General features: G+C 39.3%; 2 protein-coding genes across 3 annotated transcripts; one reads left to right on the forward strand and one right to left on the reverse strand.

The window, feature by feature from the left end:
- Nucleotides 1–103: 103 nt before the first annotated feature.
- Nucleotides 104–4876, reverse strand: si:ch73-264p11.1 (uncharacterized protein LOC100000923 homolog). The gene is made up of 5 exons (XM_044026032.1): nt 4297–4876; nt 2834–3073; nt 2100–2163; nt 1027–1216; nt 104–825 (listed from the first exon to the last, which is right to left on the reverse strand). The coding sequence occupies exons 2-5, from the start codon at nt 2995–2997 to the stop codon at nt 776–778; spliced, it is 468 nt and encodes a 155-aa protein (XP_043881967.1). The 5' UTR covers nt 2998–3073; nt 4297–4876; the 3' UTR covers nt 104–775.
- A 127-nt stretch (nt 4877–5003) lies between these two features.
- On the forward strand, nt 5004–17979 carry avl9 (AVL9 homolog (S. cerevisiase)). Of its 2 annotated transcripts, XM_044025766.1 has the most exons (17): nt 5004–5121; nt 5291–5524; nt 9219–9339; nt 9827–9912; nt 10157–10228; nt 10723–10812; nt 11106–11172; nt 11320–11360; nt 11446–11484; nt 11581–11650; nt 12932–13386; nt 14356–14490; nt 14573–14792; nt 15173–15290; nt 15408–15461; nt 16347–16435; nt 16747–17979. In XM_044025766.1, the coding sequence occupies exons 2-17, from the start codon at nt 5441–5443 to the stop codon at nt 16866–16868; spliced, it is 1863 nt and encodes a 620-aa protein (XP_043881701.1). In that variant the 5' UTR covers nt 5004–5121; nt 5291–5440; the 3' UTR covers nt 16869–17979. The 2 variants fall into 2 exon arrangements, with proteins under 2 accessions (XP_043881701.1, XP_043881693.1); XM_044025758.1 differs by lacking the exon at nt 5004–5121 and having other exon boundaries at nt 5228–5524.
- The last annotated feature ends 517 nt before the right edge of the window (nt 17980–18496 follow it).

Genomic DNA, 18496 nt, shown 5'->3' on the forward strand with positions numbered 1-18496 from the left:
AACTTTAAAAAAGAAAATAAAACAAAGGTTGCTTCATATTTATTATGTAAAGTAGAACATATTTGCACTGTAATTTATATAAAATCAAAAGAATTACATTCAACTCCATCAAAAAAAAAAAATATATATATATATATTCCAATAGTGAAGCACTTATGCGTGAGAACAAAAAACAAATACATGTGGCTCATATTTTGGTGTGAAAGACAACAGGAAGTCTGATGGCCACACAGACAAATATGCATAAAGATGGCTTTGCAGGAAACAACAAAACGGTAAAAAGATACAAAAAAAGGTGACATTTTGTGACAATCATTGCACAATTCACAGGAAATGAAATAATTGAATAGTAAAATGGAGAAGAATGCAACCTTACGAGCAAATGTATTTCATGGAGTAAATAAAATATCATAATAACACTTTCACAACTATAAACACAGATATTGTGAGTAAAACCTCATCTCTGTATCATCACATTACAACAACAAAACCTGTGAGTCTTTGGTCTCAACGAGCCAAATCAAGAGTCCACCCTTAAATTAAGAGTAAAGATTATTTTCAAAGCCACAATTCATTTCCTGTGTGCAGTGTCACCGCTCTGCTTTTGACACTTGTAAGGTTACTACAATATGTCGACAGGAAACAAGTGTTCGCCCAAAGGGCCTCACAATAACAGGGTTCTTCATTTGAATCCTGGATGTACCGAGAGAATCTCTCTGTCTGCACACTGGGTCTTCTCCTCTCACAGTCCAAAAACATGCGGAACCAATGTTTGTCATTGTGTTAGTTCAGGCAGAACTTCGACGTACTCAGAATCTGAATAGTCTAGAAGAAGAGAAAAAAACGGATCATGAATCAATCTGAAACGCTGTCAGTGTAAGAAAAAAAGGAAGATCATTGGTCGGGTCCCACAAATGGGTAATGGGAGTTTTCTTTTGGGTCCCCAAACAAATTTGCCCAAAATTTCCCAACCTTTTAGTGAAGATTTATGTTCAATAACATGCATTTAAATGATACGTGTCATACTTTCATATTCATTCTCTTGTGGCGCTTCTTTGGGTGAATGTTCAGGTGGTATGGGACTCCGGATCAACAAGGCCGTCTTCCTTTTCACAGAATGGCGCAGGTGCATGGCCAAACCCTGGTTCCTCCTCTTATAGTGAAGAATCAGATCGTCCAGACTCTTGAAAAATGTCTCTTGCATACCACCTGCTGCCTGAGAGCAGGAAAAAAGTCACAACTCTGTAGTTTCAACTTCACTGCAAAAAAATCATAGTTGTTTCAACTTCACTGCAGAAACTCACAGTAGCTTTTAGCTTCACTGCAGAAACTCACTGTAGTTACAACTTTACTGCAAAAACTCACTGTAGTTTCAGTTTTACTGCAAAAACTCACTGTAGCTTTGGCTTCACTGCAAAAACTCACTGTAGTTTCAGCTTCACTGCAATAAACTCATTGTAGTTTTAGCTTCACTGCAATAAATTCACTGTAGTTTTAGCTGCACTGCAAAAAATTCACTGAAGCTTTAGCTTCACTGCAAAAAACTCACCGTAGCTTTTAGCTTCACTGCAAAAACTCACTGTAGTTTCAGTTTTACTGATAAAACTCACCGTAGCTTTAGCTTCGCGGCAAAAAACTCAATGTAGTTTCAGCTTTACTGCAATAAACTCACTGTAGTTTTAGCTTCATTGCAATAAATTCACTGTAGTTTTAGCTGAACTGCAAAACATTCACTGAAGCTTTAACTTCACTGTAAAACAAACTCACTGTAGTTTTAACTTCACTGCAAACACTTCACTGCAAGAACCTCACTGTAGTTTTAGCTTCACTGCAAAATGTCACTGTAGTTTCAACTTCAATGCAATCACTTTACCGTAAAAAACTCACTTTAGCTTTAGCTTAACTGCAAAACACTCACTGTAGTTTTAGCTTTGCTGCAATTCACTTCACTTATACAAGCATACTTATAGGTGGTTCATTCAAGTTCTGTCATATATTGATATTTTTAATGACTTGACACAATAATCAGTATTAGTGGTGCAATATGATCATAAAGTATAATAAGTAAATGGAAGTTTGTCAAGTGTGTGTTTATTTACCAGGAGAGTGTATTGTCCAGTGTGTGTCTGAAGCACTCTGTATGTGTACACCACCTTTTTTTTACTGCAGAGAAAGAAAAAACATTTAAAAAGAAATACTGAGAATCTCTCTCTAGATAAAATTATAACTTTGATTTGTCTCAAAATTTAAAACTGCACACGAACTGCGTGGGCGACTGCGTGGACGACGGCGAGATAGAAAAACAACCACGTCTTTATTTCCTTTTCAATGACACTCAACGTTAGAAACGCACAGAAAAAGAAAGAAAATACTGCGCTAAATGTTAATATTATTATAATTTTCTTCAAATCCCTTGTTTAAAATACATATTTGTATGACACAGTCTTAAAGCACACTTGTGTTATTTGACGTGTGTTTTCTTTTTTATTTTCATGGCCTGATTTTAGGCCACTTTGTTTTATTTTGGAAAGTGCAATACAAATACAGTATATTATTACAATTATTTATTATTTTGTTGCTTTAAAAAAAAGAAAAAAAGGGAAAAAAAAGGAAATGTATTGTAAGAAATAAGAATATACTGTATATGAAATTGTACAAAATGGTCTTTTATACCACAAGGGATTAATTACTTAAAAATTCAATAAAGTGTCAATGTTTTTGGATTAAAATTCAAATGTTATTGTATTTATTGTACGTGTACTGACCTCATTATACTTGACATGTCCAATTAAATGTAAAATGACCTTAAATGAAGTGAAAGTATATGACTCACTAGACACAGAGACACTTGGCTCCCTTGATGGTCTCACTGTCTCGGATCAGGTAAGCCCCGTCCTTGTTCTTCTTCCCCAGGAGTTTCTCGCACTCCTCCTTGCTGATGGCATCGTGGTAACATACCGGTACATCTGCTGCTGCCGCCATGGTGAGGAGACACATCCACCTTCACAGCAGGGGATCCTCGTCATGGAGACAGACGTCCAGTCGTGGTGGTGAAGAGAGAGGAAAGATGATGCTGTGACACACAGAGATATAAAGTGAGAATGAAGAAACCACTGACATGGTCGTCGGGGCCTCACAGGAAGTGTGTGGTGGTGGAGCAGGCTTCTGAGAATCAAAAGAGAAGTATTAATTGAGGAAATAGTACATCAATGAATATGATACGCTTTTCCATTGAAAGTGGAAATAAATTAAAATTTATATTTAAATATATTATATATACATTATTATTATAATATATATATATATATATATATATATATATATATATATATATTGAAGTTACTATGTCATAATAATCATTTTAGTGTATTACTCATGTATATGTTGCTTGAAATGTCACCTTAGCTAGCTCAAAGGGGACATATTATATATTATATATATTATATATATATTTCCCCCATTAAAATAGTTCCCTGGTGTCCTAATGAACATGTCAGTGACATGCTTTGGTCAAAATACCATAAGGATGAAGCATCATAGCAGTTCAATAACCCTGCTAAACCCGCCCCTTTGTATGGCGACCGCTGGCCGCAGTCTGATGCGAATTGGTGCGAACACACAAACACACGTTTGCTGACTTTATTCGGCACATTAGCTTCATATCCTCTGTAAAACACTGTGCTCCACTGTGCAGCCACCAACAGCACACTTGTCCCTCCGCGTTGACATAATACCGCTCTTCCTCCCTCGCCTGCACTCTCGCAGGGACAAGGTGGAGCTAAGGTGGAGCTCGGAAGTAAACTTACTGGTGGGGCGGTAACATTCGCGGTGAAATGCGCATGCTGCCGTCATAAGCGCAGGGAATTCAACATCTTAGCGTTTTATCGCCTATACTTACACTAAGGGGGACCACGAAAACATGACTGAGTATTCTTTTTCCACACTTTGGCGACTGGTAGGGCCTCCAGAGTCCCAAATATAAGTATTAAAATGGTTAAAAAGTTGATTTTGCATAATATGTCCCCTTGAGAGTAGATTGTTTTGTGCTTAATAGCAACATGTCTGCTTTAAAATATCAAAAATAGAAAAGACTAATGTTATACAAGATATTTTACTAAGTTTTCTTAACCCTTGGGTGTCATTATTGTCCATTTGGGCAAATTCCTCTTGATCTGGCATCATTTTAAGAGATTCTTCGGATTTTTTCAAAAAGGGTTCAAATCCTCAAAAATGATTAAATGCTTGGTTTTGAGCAAGTCTAAAGTTATTTAAGAGATCTATACAGAAAAAATATACCTGTAAAGTTTTTATGACGTTTCGTGGACGTATTCGTGGACATTCTTTTCCTTAATGACTTAAGAGGACTGCGGTCAAGTGAGCCGTCATTCGTGCGCCCTTGTAGTCGAACTTACGGTCGACTGAGAATGTCAGCGATAGTTTCATACCGAGCAAGTCGGTTTTCAAAATAAGACGTTACTAATAAAAGTGCAATAATCGTGCTGATTTTAAGACATTGGGTCACATTGTCCAGAAGCTTTTGAACGAAATATTTATTTAGATTTTTACTGTACAATAAAATAACTTTGGCCCATAAGTTCTGACAATGGTTGGTACAGTTGAATTCAGGGGCATGCTGACTACTACCTCAGTCATTATCACCGTAAGTTCGACTGCACGGACGCACTTAAAAACGAATGACGGCTCACTTGACCACGCGAAGACGAATGACGGCTCACTTGACCGCAGTTTTAGAGGGCAGTAAATTAAAGTGAAGCCCGAGTGTTCATTTAACCAAAAACATTCCCAACTGTTTTCAAACTCGAATGACGGCAACTTTTTGACCATCTCGCAATAACTTCCGGGTCAAATCTATAACGAAACTGAGCGAAGTAGGAAATATTCAGAACTACCCGTTCGCGGATGTGTTGTCTTTTGTGTCTTTTTTTGTAATTTATTCTTTGTATTTAAATTTGATTATGTTTTTGTCGCTCAGGAGAAGCAAGCGTGTCGATGCAAATGTGTCGCCTCCCGATGTTATCAAACGGCCTTCTTCTTTAATGATTGTTTTGATGGAGGGACACCTAGCGGCAGGAGTTACGCACTGTGTGTTTTTTATATCAAGTAAGTTGACTGTTGTTAATTCCTTGATTTGTGAACACACATTACGTTAAAAAATACATCAAAGAACGTTGACGTTAAGGTCAGTTCTTAGCCAAGTCAAACGCGGAAGTGCGCTGTAGTGAACTTCCTCACTGTGCTCATTATTACTGCGGTTCTTTGTGTGACGAAGCGGAACAGAACGGAGTGATCGTCGCCGCTGCTGCTGTTGTTGCTGCGGCGTAGCTCCGCTGTGTTCATCGCTCCCGGAGCGAATATCGCCTCCTTTTTACCGTTCCCTCGTCTGACCCTGGAGCTCAGAGCCGTGCAGGGGAAGGTGGACATGGAGCCTCACGGCAGAGACGACGTCAAAGGGCCGGTGCTGCACATCGTGGTGGTGGGATTCCACCATAAAAAGGGCTGTCAGGTACGTGAACCCTGCTCCGGGCTAATGTGGCTAACTGACAACAAATAAAGGCGCATTTCCTGCTGTTTTTGCTGTAATCCTGCTGGATTATGATGATTCTGTAAGTGTTGTTATTTTAATAACAGCACATATAAATAATCCTGCAGTGGTCATCGGTGTAGTTTCCTGTCTGACATAAAGTGAAGTGAAATCAGCTGTTTCTTTGGGTTAGCTAACATCTCATCCAGCGTTTTAGCACACGATATTATTACGATATTTATGTCATGATACAATAATAAAGTGCTTGTACCACACTGCAATATTATCACGGCACACTACACGGATGTATGATACAATACGATATTATTACGATACTTATGGCATTATACGATATTACGATACTTATGCCACAGTATATTATGTTGATAGTTATGCCACAGTATGTTATTATCACGATACTTATGCCACAATACGCGATACTTATGCCCCTGTGATACATTACAGTAGTTTTTCCATGATAAAATATTATCACAATACTTATACCACAGTGAAATATTATCACAATACTACCACAATGATATTATCATATTAATGCCACAGTACGATATTATCACAATACAATTACCACAGTATATGATCGTGATAGTTATGCCACAGTACGATATTATCATGATACTTGAGCCACAATACGATATTATTGCGATACTAATACCACAATTAGAGATGCTCCGATACCGATTTCGATACTTGTGCTGTGGATATCGGCCGATACAGTGTACCGATACCGATACCAGTGTGTTATAAAAAAAATATATCATACTACGCCTGCGATATAATATTACATGTCATTTAGCAGATGCTTTTACAATGGAATTGAGTACAATCAGCCAGGGGTGGAGTCGAACTTGTGACTATTGCGACCATGATGTCTTTCGCACACAGGGTACCGGTCTTAACCACTGAGCCACTCCACCCCCACCACCAATGATATGATTAAAATTGGTGGTAAGGTTTGGCTCAGGTTAAACCCTCTGTAAAACATGAACTAATACAGCAAATGGACACCATTTATTTTTTACCAGTGATATGTTATTTCGTTTTCAGCTTGTATGTTTGTTTTGACTCTGGTCCAAACACCGCAGCACTGGCAGAGCTTCATGTTTCCATGACGACTGACCAGGAAAGAACGCGCGTGACATAATTTTTACTTGACTCCAGATTGTTAAAATGAGTCTCTGAAGTAACGCTAAACTTTAAAAACAGAGGCATACATACGCAGGACACAGGTACGCTGGTTAGTTGTCGCGCTGCTCTTTTCGTTTAATAAACGGGCCGCTCCAGTTTGATTGTAGGCGCGCTGTATATGTATGTGTGTGTATATATATATATATGTATATATATATATATATATATACATATATATGATGTGATTATTAATCCATTATCAGTTCGTGGCATCAAGTCTGATTTTTAGCTTTGGCTAATTTCTTGATAAATGATGTCTTTTGATTGTTGTTACCATGGTGAGCTTGTTTTTTATTGACATTACATGAAGAAATTTGCTTGTGTTTATGTCATGGTAAAGGGTTGTGTGTGTGGACTGCAGATTCATTGAGTTTAAGTTTCAGTTTGAAGGATTTAGCGGCATCTAGTGGCCAATTACAAAATTCAATTACAAATCTAATGCTTTGACAGCAGTGATTAAAAACTCTAAAAAAAAAATCTAAATTTATGGACTAATAAGTCAAAAAATGTCAGACAAAAGGTTAAAATATGAGAAACTAGCAAAAAGAATGATGAAGTAAAAGTCAAAATGATGGGGTTAAATGTCGAAATTCAAAAAATCAAAATTATGAAAAAGGTAAATTTACGTGAAAATTTGCTAATTATGAGATGAAGGTGTTCCATACATTGTGGAATAAATGTCTGAAAAGGTTGTCTGCATATAAAATAATTCTGGCTAACTAGCAGGAGTTGCTAATGTTGCTATTGCTAAAGTTAGCCCCCGACAACGTTTAGAGTGGCCTTGAACAACTGTGTTGCCATAATTATACAATAAAATGTTCAGTGTTTTATTTTCTACATCCAACAAATGTGACTTTCTATGGCCTCCTCCGCAAACAAGCTAACATCATGCTAACTGAAGGGATTAAGCTCTTCATGAACACAACAACAACAGTCGGTAGTTTACGCGCTAAAATAAACAAAACTCTCTCAGAGAGAAATATGAAACACGAGGAACGTTATGACAAAGCAACTATGACTCAGCAGAATGTTCTGGAAACACACGGCAGCTCATTAGCAAACATATGGAAAAATGGAGGGAAAAAAATCACAAGGACAGGAAGTTAAATCTCTACAAATACACAAAAGTGTCAAAATAAAACAGGAAACATCGTTTGACAAAAGAGCAGTAAAACTTCACATTTGGTGACAAATTATTATTCTATATCTATAAAACAATAATTAAATCCATTCACACAGGAAGTTGTCGTGTTTCAAACTTGTTTAGCGGCGATTATAAACCTTTTAAGTTGCACCTGCTCAACACAAGTAGAGATAATTCATCCTCTAATTATCCTCTTGATTATAATTACATAATATAGTTTGTAATCACACAATTGTGACTATCGTTAAATTGGTTTATTTGTCGGGCTGCAGCAGAGCAGATCAGTGTGAGGAGTCTCTGTGTTTCTGTTGCAGTTATCTGATCAGGGGTCAGTGACCTCCTGCTGAGTGTCAGATGATCTGTCTCTGTCGTGTCATCCATCTGTCGCAGCAGCAGCAGGTGCTGTCTTTTGTTCAGATACAGTCAACTCGCCCTGAGGGAGCTGCTGCTGCTGCTGCTGTGCCAGTGTCTGGGTGTGTGGTGCGTTCAGGAGCAGCAGGTTTCAGGTTAATCCTGTAGGACGAGAGGCTGCCAATAATGGGCTTTATCTCACACCATGTGTTTCTCCAGCGAAGAAAAGATGACAGAGAAAAGAAAAACAGGCTTTTTTTTATATAAGACATATCACACATGTCAAACATCCACATCATGAATGAATAAATTAGTATTTTCAAAAACCTGGAACTGCAGCTCACACTTGTTCTCACTACTGAATAATCTGTGGATTATTTTCTTCATGATTTAGTTCATAAAATGTGGCGAAAAACTTGACGACTTTTTCAAAACAAACCAAAGTTTTTTCACTTTACTGTAGCAGGAGACTTTTCACTGTTGAAAAGTGTTGCAAATTATTCAGTGAATGTCAAAAATTATGACATGAAAAGTGAACATTTTCGTGGGATAAAAGTCTGAAATGATGAAAGTTTGTCTGGATATGCGATCATTTGCAATCATTTAAAGTTTTTAATCTCTTAAAAAACACGTTTTGTAAGTCGTTTTGTGGTGGATCTTCATTATCAGGATAAATTTATGTAAGTGACCTTATGATGCCATTTAGCTCACCAATATACAGTACTGCCACAAGGGGGAGCTGCATCTTTCTGGACATTTTTGATCATTTTCTTGATTCATCGATGACTTGTTTGGTCCACAAAGTGTTGAATTAAATGTTGAAAAATCAGAAAACAATGGCTAGCCCGAGCTTTATCGTACATTTGTGTCCGTTGCTTTTTTTTTCGATTTCTTAAAAAAAGAAACCGTGGTAAAAAGCTTGGAGGAAATTCGCAAACAAGAGTCTAACCTCGTCTCCTTTCCTCACTTCCTCAGGTGGAGTTCTCGTATCCTCCGCTGATGCCGGACGAAGGTCACGACAGTAACCTGCTGCCCGAGGAGTGGAAGTACCTGCCATTCCTCGCTCTGCCAGACGGGGCGCACAACTACCAGGAAGGTAACGACTCGTCCATGCGCTCCGATTTCAAATTCATGCTGAAAAAAACGTGATATTTCCAGTTTTTGGATCGTGTGTTTTTCTTTCTCTGATATCAGAAAATAAAACAGAATCAGTTTTTTGTCATATAATTGATCAAAAATATTTGATCTCCAATTGACCTTGGGGGTCCCGGAGTGTCCAGTTTGGCCAGGAGGGGGCGATGCAGTGGAAAAAACCCCAAACATGAGCTCAAAATGGAATCTATATTTGTTATGATATTTCATTGAATTTTAAAATAATAGTTTTTACAGTGTGAATTGTGTGTGTGTGTATGTGTGTGTGTGTGTGTGTGTGTGTGAATCCTTTACCCCTCAGGTTGATCCAGTTTGTCTGCTGTTTTGAAACCACTGTGTGTGTGTGTGTGTGTGTGTGTGTGCGTGTGTGTGCGTGTGCCTGTGTGTGAAAGGAATCACCTGACTCTGCTTGTTGTTCATGTTTCCTGCAGACACAGTGTTCTTTCACCTGCCTCCTCTCACTGGAGACATGAAGTGTGTGTACGGAGTTTCCTGTTATCGACAAATAGAAGCAAAGGTCAGTTTACCAAAAAAAAACTCATAAAACCTTCATTTTCTTCAACGTTGCATGAAGCATGAAGACATTAAGTCAATATGTACGCGTGAAACGTGTTATGTAATAAATAAATAAATAAAAATGTAAAATGACTCGTATGTGGCTCGTGACTCAGTCTTCAACAAAGAGCCTTTCAAAATAAAAGCCACAGACGCTGTTGGAGCAGGAAAGTTGTTCAATATTAAATATCTTCCTCTGCCATCAGGCCCTGAAGGTGCGACAGGCCGACGTCACCAGGGAAACGGTTCAGAAGAGCGTCTGCGTCCTCAGTCGAGTGGTGAGTCGCTCCACGATGACGTCGTCTTCTCACGATTCAAAGTGAAACTAATGACATGACGAGTGGAGGAACTGAAGCTTATCCTCTAACGTTCATAAAATACATCTAGACACTGTGTTTTAGATCAATGACGAAAAAAAAAAATCTTGAAAATCTTTGAAATTAGAAACCCATTTAAAAAATTGGCGATTTTAGCTCTCGGGGAAACTGGAGCTGTTGATCCGCTGCTGCCTCAATTCCTGAATTTAAATGCATTATTTTGTGACTTTGAAGTTTGAAATTCTTCGGCAGGATTTACGTGAGTGACGCAAATGAACCAAACGTAGCAGCGACGTAGCAGCAGCTCCTGCATTTGCATGAGCTAAAAACGCTGATTTTCTCTATGGACTTTGGTGTGGGAGAGTGAGCGGTTTCCAGGCAGGAAAAGTCTGTCTATAGATTTATGCTGGCATAGTTTATCTGTAGTGAGCTGGTGTTTGTTTTTGAACCGGCAGCCTCTGTACGGCCTCCTTCAAGCCAAACTGCAGCTCATCACACACGCGTACTTTGAGGAGAAAGACTTCTCGCAGATCTCTATTCTACAGGTGAGAACCTCAGCTGCTGTGTGCGTTCACATTTAAAGGTCCAGTGTGTAAGAGTTAGTGACATCTAGAGGCGAGACTGCAGATTAAAGACGGGTTCTTTGTGAGCCTCTGTTAGGCTGATTCTTATTTTTAAGCCATCATACACTTTTAAAACCAGACTTAATGGTTATTTACTCAGTTTCTGTGTTAAAAAAACTCCTACATATTACACACTGGAACTTTAATTAAACATTGGCGGGAAAAATAAGGGTTACACCGCGTTAGCTTGTTTTTACGGATGTTTTGTTTTGCAGGAACTCTACGACCACATGAACGGCTCGCTGAAGGGTTCGTCGCTGGAGGGATCGCAGGTTTATTTAGGTAAATAAACGCAAAACTCCAACACAGAATGTGTGATGTTATTATTTAAACACTGTGAACCACCGACGGCAACTTTAATGTTTAAAAATGACGACGACAAACACCTGTTGTTTGAGGTTCATGAGTTCATGAGCATTTTTCTCTCAGGATTATCGCCAAGAGATTTAATTCTGCACTTTCGACACAAGGTAGGAGAAACAGAAAATGTACAATTCCACGTTATATTAACTGACATTTGTATAGATGAGTAAATGTCTTTACTCTTCATTGCAGGTTCTTATTCTCTTCAAACTTATCCTGCTGGAAAAGAAGGTACAAACAACCGTAACGATTACTTTTTTCACATGAATTCAGTGTTATTCTATCTTAAAGTCCATCTTACTATTCTATATATGTACTATACTTCAGGTGCTGTTCTACGTGTCTCCTGTCAACACACTCGTCGGAGCGTTGATGACAGTTTTATCGCTGTTTCCAGGTCAGTAAAAACTAAAACTTTGACTTATTAATAAAACATTCACTTAATAAGTCTGTGCCACTTTAAGTCTTAGATCGTTATCTCATCATTAAACAGAATTCTTTTTATTGAATTTCCCTTTTAACAAACAAAAAACAAAACCAAAGAACAACCCTCATTCCCACTGCACCAGAGTATCATGCACAATAAAAATGTTGTTTTTTGTTGTCATTTATAATAAGCAAAATACAGCAGAGAGGCCTATCTTTACAATTATGGAGTTATGACCAAATGATCAAAGTTCATTTCTTCAATAATTTGGAGGACTGGTTGCTACACAGTAACATACTTTTGTATATTGCCCTGTATAGAGTGACGAATTTGCTCCAAAATTAAATGTTGCATCAAATCGTTAACCCAATGCTTAAATGTGGGTGGAGACTTGTCCTTCCATTTCATAAGAATAAGTTGCCTGGCCAAAAGAGTAGCAAAAGCTGTCATTATTTTACCAGCAGTTTTCAAACCTAATCTGGGTGCCGTTACCCCATAAATTATCGAAATTGAAGATGGCTCAATGTGGGTTTTTAATACCTTGGAGAAAAACATAAAACCAGACCTCCAGGCTCCAGAATATATGCGATAAAGTACCAGATACTGTGCAACAACGGTCACATATATCATCAACATTAAACTTTCTTTTCAACAGGAAACTGAAGTTTGTAAACCACTCGCTCTCCCACACCAAACCCCATAGATAAAATCATCGATTTAACATCACAGCAAACAGGAGTTGTTCATTCACTGCTGCCTCCATCACGGAGTTCAAATGTCTGATTTTGTGCCTTTGGTGTCTGAAATCCTTTGTTCGGATTCACTTCAGTGACACAAAGTGACCACACGAGGCAGCAGTAGACCAGCAGCTCCTGTGTCCCCGCCAGCTAAAATCACTGATTCTCTCTATGGGGTTTGGTGTGGGAGAGTGAGTGGTTTACAAACGTGAGTTTACAGTGAAAAAAAGGTCGTCCAGCAGTGAGATAAAGTGATGAATGCATTGTTAAGATGTCATAGACTTGAGCTGGTGTAGATTTAATGAGATGAGCCTTTTGTGAAGTGGTGACTTTAAAGACCTTGTAGCTTGGAGATGTTCTGGATTTAGGAGGAAAGTAACAAAATGAAGGGAAAAAAAGGATAAAAAAGCTGGAGCAGTTAGGGACTGATGGTGGAGCAGTTGAAAACAACAGTTATTCTGGATAATTCAGGGTGTTTGGAGTTTATTTAGTTTGGATGATGATGTTGTCACAGGTTTGATCGAGCACGGCCTGGTGGACTCGTCTCACTACAGACCAAAGAGCAGCGTGTCAGAGGACCCGGGTCTGCTGGACAGTTTCTCTGCAGCCGACGAGTTTGTCTCCGTGTCGGTCACTGACGCGCTGGGGCTGGAGGAGGAGGCGGAGTCAGCCCCGGCGTCCTCTGAGAACAGTGCGGAGGGAGAGAACGGACACCTCCTCAAACCGCCGTCGCGGACGTCGCCGGACTCGTCAGAGAGCGACTGGGAGACTCTGGACCCCAGCGTGCTGGAGGAAACCGGACCCAAAGACACGGCGGCGACGACGACGACAGACTCCTCCCTCAACAAACCAACCACGCCCATCACTGTGCAGCCACAGCCGGGCAACGGTCAGGGGGGCGTCACCCAGGGTCTGGTGTCCGGCCTGGAGGAGGATCAGTACGGTCTGCCGCTCGCCATCTTTACCAAGGTACCGACGCTCAAGAGTTTAATATCACATATATTAAAACATTATTACAGCACCACATACAGGCCGACACGTGTACTACAGCGTTTAGAGTCATTTTGTGTTTCAGGACGTGAAACAGAAGAAAAAGATCGAACAGAGAAACTCCGGGGTTTTTTTTAGATAAATATTCAGAAATATTCGCCATCGATGTTGTCTTTAGTTTGATTTCCAGCCTCGTGTGACGTTCGAGGTGCAGAGGATGTTTGACTTAAAAGATTAAGAAAAAACCTGCCACTGCAGATTTAGATTGAAATGATCAAATATTTAAATTTAATTTTCAGTTTCAAAATAGCAGAAACACAAAACAATGTGTTTATAAAATTCATCCTTAGATCCATCTTTTATTCCACGCTGTTTCGTCTGCCCAAATCACGCGAGACTATTGAAAAAAAAGTCACACGCTACATTAAAAAACTTAGGCGAGACTTGACCACAATAGTCTCGTGTGATTGCGAGCCGTTAGCAAAGTCATCTGCGTGTCCTCCACTGTCGTCTCTTCAAAAATAATAAACCCACTGTTGTCAGCCGTACTCACAGCGCCCTCCACTGGGCAACATGTTACCTTAAAATGGATGTCATTTTTTTTAGAGAGAATTTTGTACAATGTGCAACGTTAGTTCTGTGAAAATCTCTTTCATAAACATTAGCAATACAAACTGAAATACCTCTAAAATAAAGCAATATTGAATTGAATAAATGGATTGTTTCAGGAAATTAGCAGCAAAATAAGTCTTTAAAACAGAGCTTTAACAATAACCAACAATTTTACAATTAATGTACATAAAGTGACATTTAATACCTTAATTTTTAAAGTTAGTTTATTAATTCAGCTTCATCTTTAGTTTGGCGAGTGAGACGATGACGTCCTAACAGGAAATGGGTCTCCACTCGACAGTAACCGCCTGACCTGTGACCTCTTGTCGTTGCCAGGGTTACCTGTGTCTGCCCTACATGGCTCTGCAGCAGCATCACCTCCTGTCAGACGTGACGGTGCGGGGCTTCGTTGCCGGGGCGACCAACATCCTGTTCCACCAGCAGAGGCACCTGAGCGATGCCATCGTCGAGGCCAGTCTCGCTTTTTTCTTAGACTTTATTTTGATGTTTTAGAAAAGCACTGAGAGTAAATGGTGTGGTTGTGTCACTGCAGGTGGAAGAAGGTCGGATCCAGATCCAGGACCTGGAGCTGAGGAAGATCCTGAGCTTGACGACAGCAGACCTGCGTTTCGCTGACTACCTCGTCAAACACGTGACGGAGAACCGCGACGACGTCTTCCTGGATGGGACGGGCTGGGAGGGCGGAGACGAGTGGATCAGAGCTCAGTTTACGCTTTACCTGCACTCGTTACTGTCGTCTGCTCTGCAGGACGGTGAGTTTCCTTCTCCCACACCAAACCCCACAGAGACACAGGAGCTGCTGCTCTACTCGTGTGGTCACTTTGTGTCACTGAGGTTAATCTGAATGAAGGATTTCAAATGCTGAATTCACTAAAATAAGACATGTGAACTTAGTGATGGAGGCAGCAGTGGATCAGCAGCTCCTGTGTGCTGTGATGTTAAAATCACTGGTTTTCTTTATGGGTTTTGGTGTGGGAGAGTGAGTGGTTTACAAAGTGGCACAAAATATAGTTTTTTTGGTTGTAAAGTCATCGTTGGTACAGATTTTCAGACTTCTTGTTTAACAGAGTTTGTGTTCAGACTCATCGTCAGGTCATCAGAGCGTAAACGTTGTCTCCTCTGTCGTCTCCAGATAACGAGCGGCTGCTGGCCGATTATGGCGCCGCTTTCACCGCCGCGTGGAAAATCACACACAACCACCGGGTGTGGCTCAGCAACAAGCACCCGGCCATGACCTCCATCACCCCGGGGTGAGTGCTTTAAAACAACGACGTCAACATAATGAGTTATTGAACGTTTTGTATTTTGTGTTAAACATGGCGTAATAATATGGTTGTAATTCATCGTTGTTCTTTGTGTTGTCTCAGTCATCCGTTCCAGGGTCAGTACAGTGTCGCTGACGTGAAGCTGCGGCTGTCACAGTGAGTCATCACACTTTTATTTATGTGTCCTTGTAAGAGCAGGAGGTTCAGAGCTGAGTCAGCGCGTGTGTGTGTGTTGCTGCCCTCTGCTGGTGACGAGTGACACAACCTCATTAAAGAGTGAAATATTTCAGTGTTCCTTTAAAAAGGAGTACATTAATAAACACATCATGACGGGAAGATGCTGAACCGTTCTTAATTTTGTACTTTTATTTTGAAAAGGCACCGCAGTGAGACGTCAGTGCTGTTTTCTGTGATTTTAAACATATGAAGACATTCATGTGTTCACAGGACATTCAGTCTCCTGCGAGCCATGCTTCATCCTTAAGAGGAGGCCGTGACAGGGACGTTAAAGAGACACACGTGTCCTCAAAGAGACACAGAATGATTCTGAAGACAAAATGTCCTTAAGAGTGAAAATCATTCTGAAGAGACAAATGTTAGTACGTGGTCGTCGCTCGCATTTTTAACAGTCCAGTCCTGTGATCCCATCCAGGTTTGGCGTGAACCATTTGGCTGTATTCATTTTCAGATTTAAGAATAATTGGCTCATTAGAGTCTGTGATGTCAGCAGCTGCTGATGTTAATCCACGTGACCTTTTATTATTATTTTTATTATTATTTAAATAAACTTAATATCACCTGATCAAAATAAATTTGATCAGGTGATGCGGGTGCAGGTGTGGGGTGGGGGTTTGTGCGGAAGGTCATCAGGTCAGCGGGGATACAGTGTTAAAGGTTAAAGTGTTGGACTCTGTTCAGATGGACTCGGGTGGACCTGGATTGAGTCCGATCCGCTCTCAGGAAGAATCTCTCCAGAGTGATTAAAGACAGAGTACGCTGTTTGTGTTCCTCATGAACCTGTTCTCCGTTTCTTCTCCACAGCTCAGTGCAGAACAGCGAGCGAGGGAAGAAGATCGGAAACGCCATGATGACCACCAGCCGCAGCGTCGTCCAGACGGGAAAAGCAGTGGGTAAGAAAGCACAGTTACCATGGTAACCACTTTTTTGTGGATTTTTAAATAATTTAATTTAAAAAAAAAACACACAAAGAAATCTTCACTCAAGGACAAAAAATTCAAGGTGACTCGATCTCCCAAAAAAAACCCCCGCAGCTTCCTTTTGGATAAAAAGCCGACGTTTCTCTGAAACTTATTCGCAGCTTTGAGATTTCAAACGCAAATGAAACCATCAGTGTTTTTAAAAGGTCATTTTCGTGGATTTCCTCCCCATGATAACATTGATTTTAGATTAACCTGAGATCTCACCTGCTTCTCCACCACAGGTCAGTCGGTGGGCGGAGCTTTGACCAGCGCCAAGTCCGCCATGTCCACCTGGTTCTCCACGCTGGCTCAGCCGGCCGCCGTGGCTCCGCCGGACTCTGCTGAACCTGAGGTCAAACCCTGACCTTCACGTTTCCTCTTCACTGACTCTGTCCCTGTCCTCTGCTACGGTGAAGCCTGAGGGTCAGAAAGCTGCATTTGATTGAAGGATTGGAGAGAAAAGCCTGGGGGCCCCTGTGTGGACGAGAATGGTACGGTCCAAACATCCACTGTGAGGCCCGAGAGGTCGTCACCTGAGCTGCTTCTTCCTGTGAGACGTCGTTTTCACTCTTTGCTACGGTCGGTCTGTGTCGTCCAATATTTTGATAAATAAATAAATAAATGAATAAATGTAAAAAAAACCAGAGGGTGATAATAATAATAAAACACCTTAAAAACTACTGTGTAAAGGTATAAACTGTAAAAAAAACCAACTTATTTTCAAAACTATTTTTCCTCCAAAAATGTCTGTCATGAAATGATCAGTTGCTTCTTTAGTTTATTTATTCTACATATTTGGGGGGTTTTGAATTTTCCCAGATCCTCATAACTGACAAAAATAAAGTAAAAACTGAATTAGACGAATAAAACCATCAGTTTAATGAAAGCAGAGAGCAAAGTGTTTGCTTTAAACTCTGTAAACAGAAAAACAACTTACATTTTCTTTTGCTAGGCGGTGGCAGCTAGCTAATGTTAGCGTGTTAAACGTCATGTAACTGTGGAAAAATCGTAACTAAATCGGAAACTTTTCCTAAGAAAAAAATAGTAAAAGATTCTAAACTCTGTACGACAAAAATGTCATTAGCACCATTTATTTATTAATTTACCGTCCACATAAAAATGAGCATGTATTGGTTAGCTAAACATGCGTTTTAGCTCGCTAGCTAGCTAGCAGTCATGTATCTTTGACTCAGAAAGAAAAAGGGACATCAAATTCATTATTTACTTTTAATCTGAATTTGACAACAAAAAAAGATATGTCCCCTTAAAGAGAAATAAAAGCTGAGTCATGTTAGCTAGCTAACTTTATAAGATTGCTGGTTATCATTGTTTTCAAAAATGGCAGAACCCATTGAATGTTAAAGTAATATATTTTATATTACCCACATGCTAACTAGCCTAGCAACTGTATCTTCACAACTTTACCCCTTTAATTTCTTGGTGGGAAAAAAAATGAATAAAAACAGAAAAATTAAGAGTGAATTGAATTTCTTAGAAATATCGTTTACTGATGGATATTTTTGACTTTCCTGACTTCTCTGCACAGTACATATGGTATTTATTGCAAAAATATTCAAGTTTTCAGATTAAAAAATACTTCTTATATTATTTAAAAAGGCAGTTATCGCATATTTTTCCTTTTGATATTGAAGAAATTCACTTGAAAATTTAGTTTTTGTCAATATAAACTAATTTTAAACAATTATAAGATGACGGTTTCTGAAACGACCACTTTGTTATCGCGTGAATCCTTTTTTAAAAACCTGAAAAACAGATTCAAGTGCTTCCCGTTCACCCAGACCTTTTCTACCGTACTCACTGTCAGTATATATATATATATATATATAGATATATAGATATATATATAGATATATATATAGATATAGATATATATATATATATAGATATATATATATATATATATATAGATATAGATATATATATATATATAGATATAGATATATATACATACATACATATTTTCTGATTTAT

This window comes from Solea senegalensis, linkage group LG1 (assembly GCF_019176455.1).
Source record: "Solea senegalensis isolate Sse05_10M linkage group LG1, IFAPA_SoseM_1, whole genome shotgun sequence".
Lineage (NCBI taxonomy): Eukaryota > Metazoa > Chordata > Actinopteri > Pleuronectiformes > Soleidae > Solea > Solea senegalensis.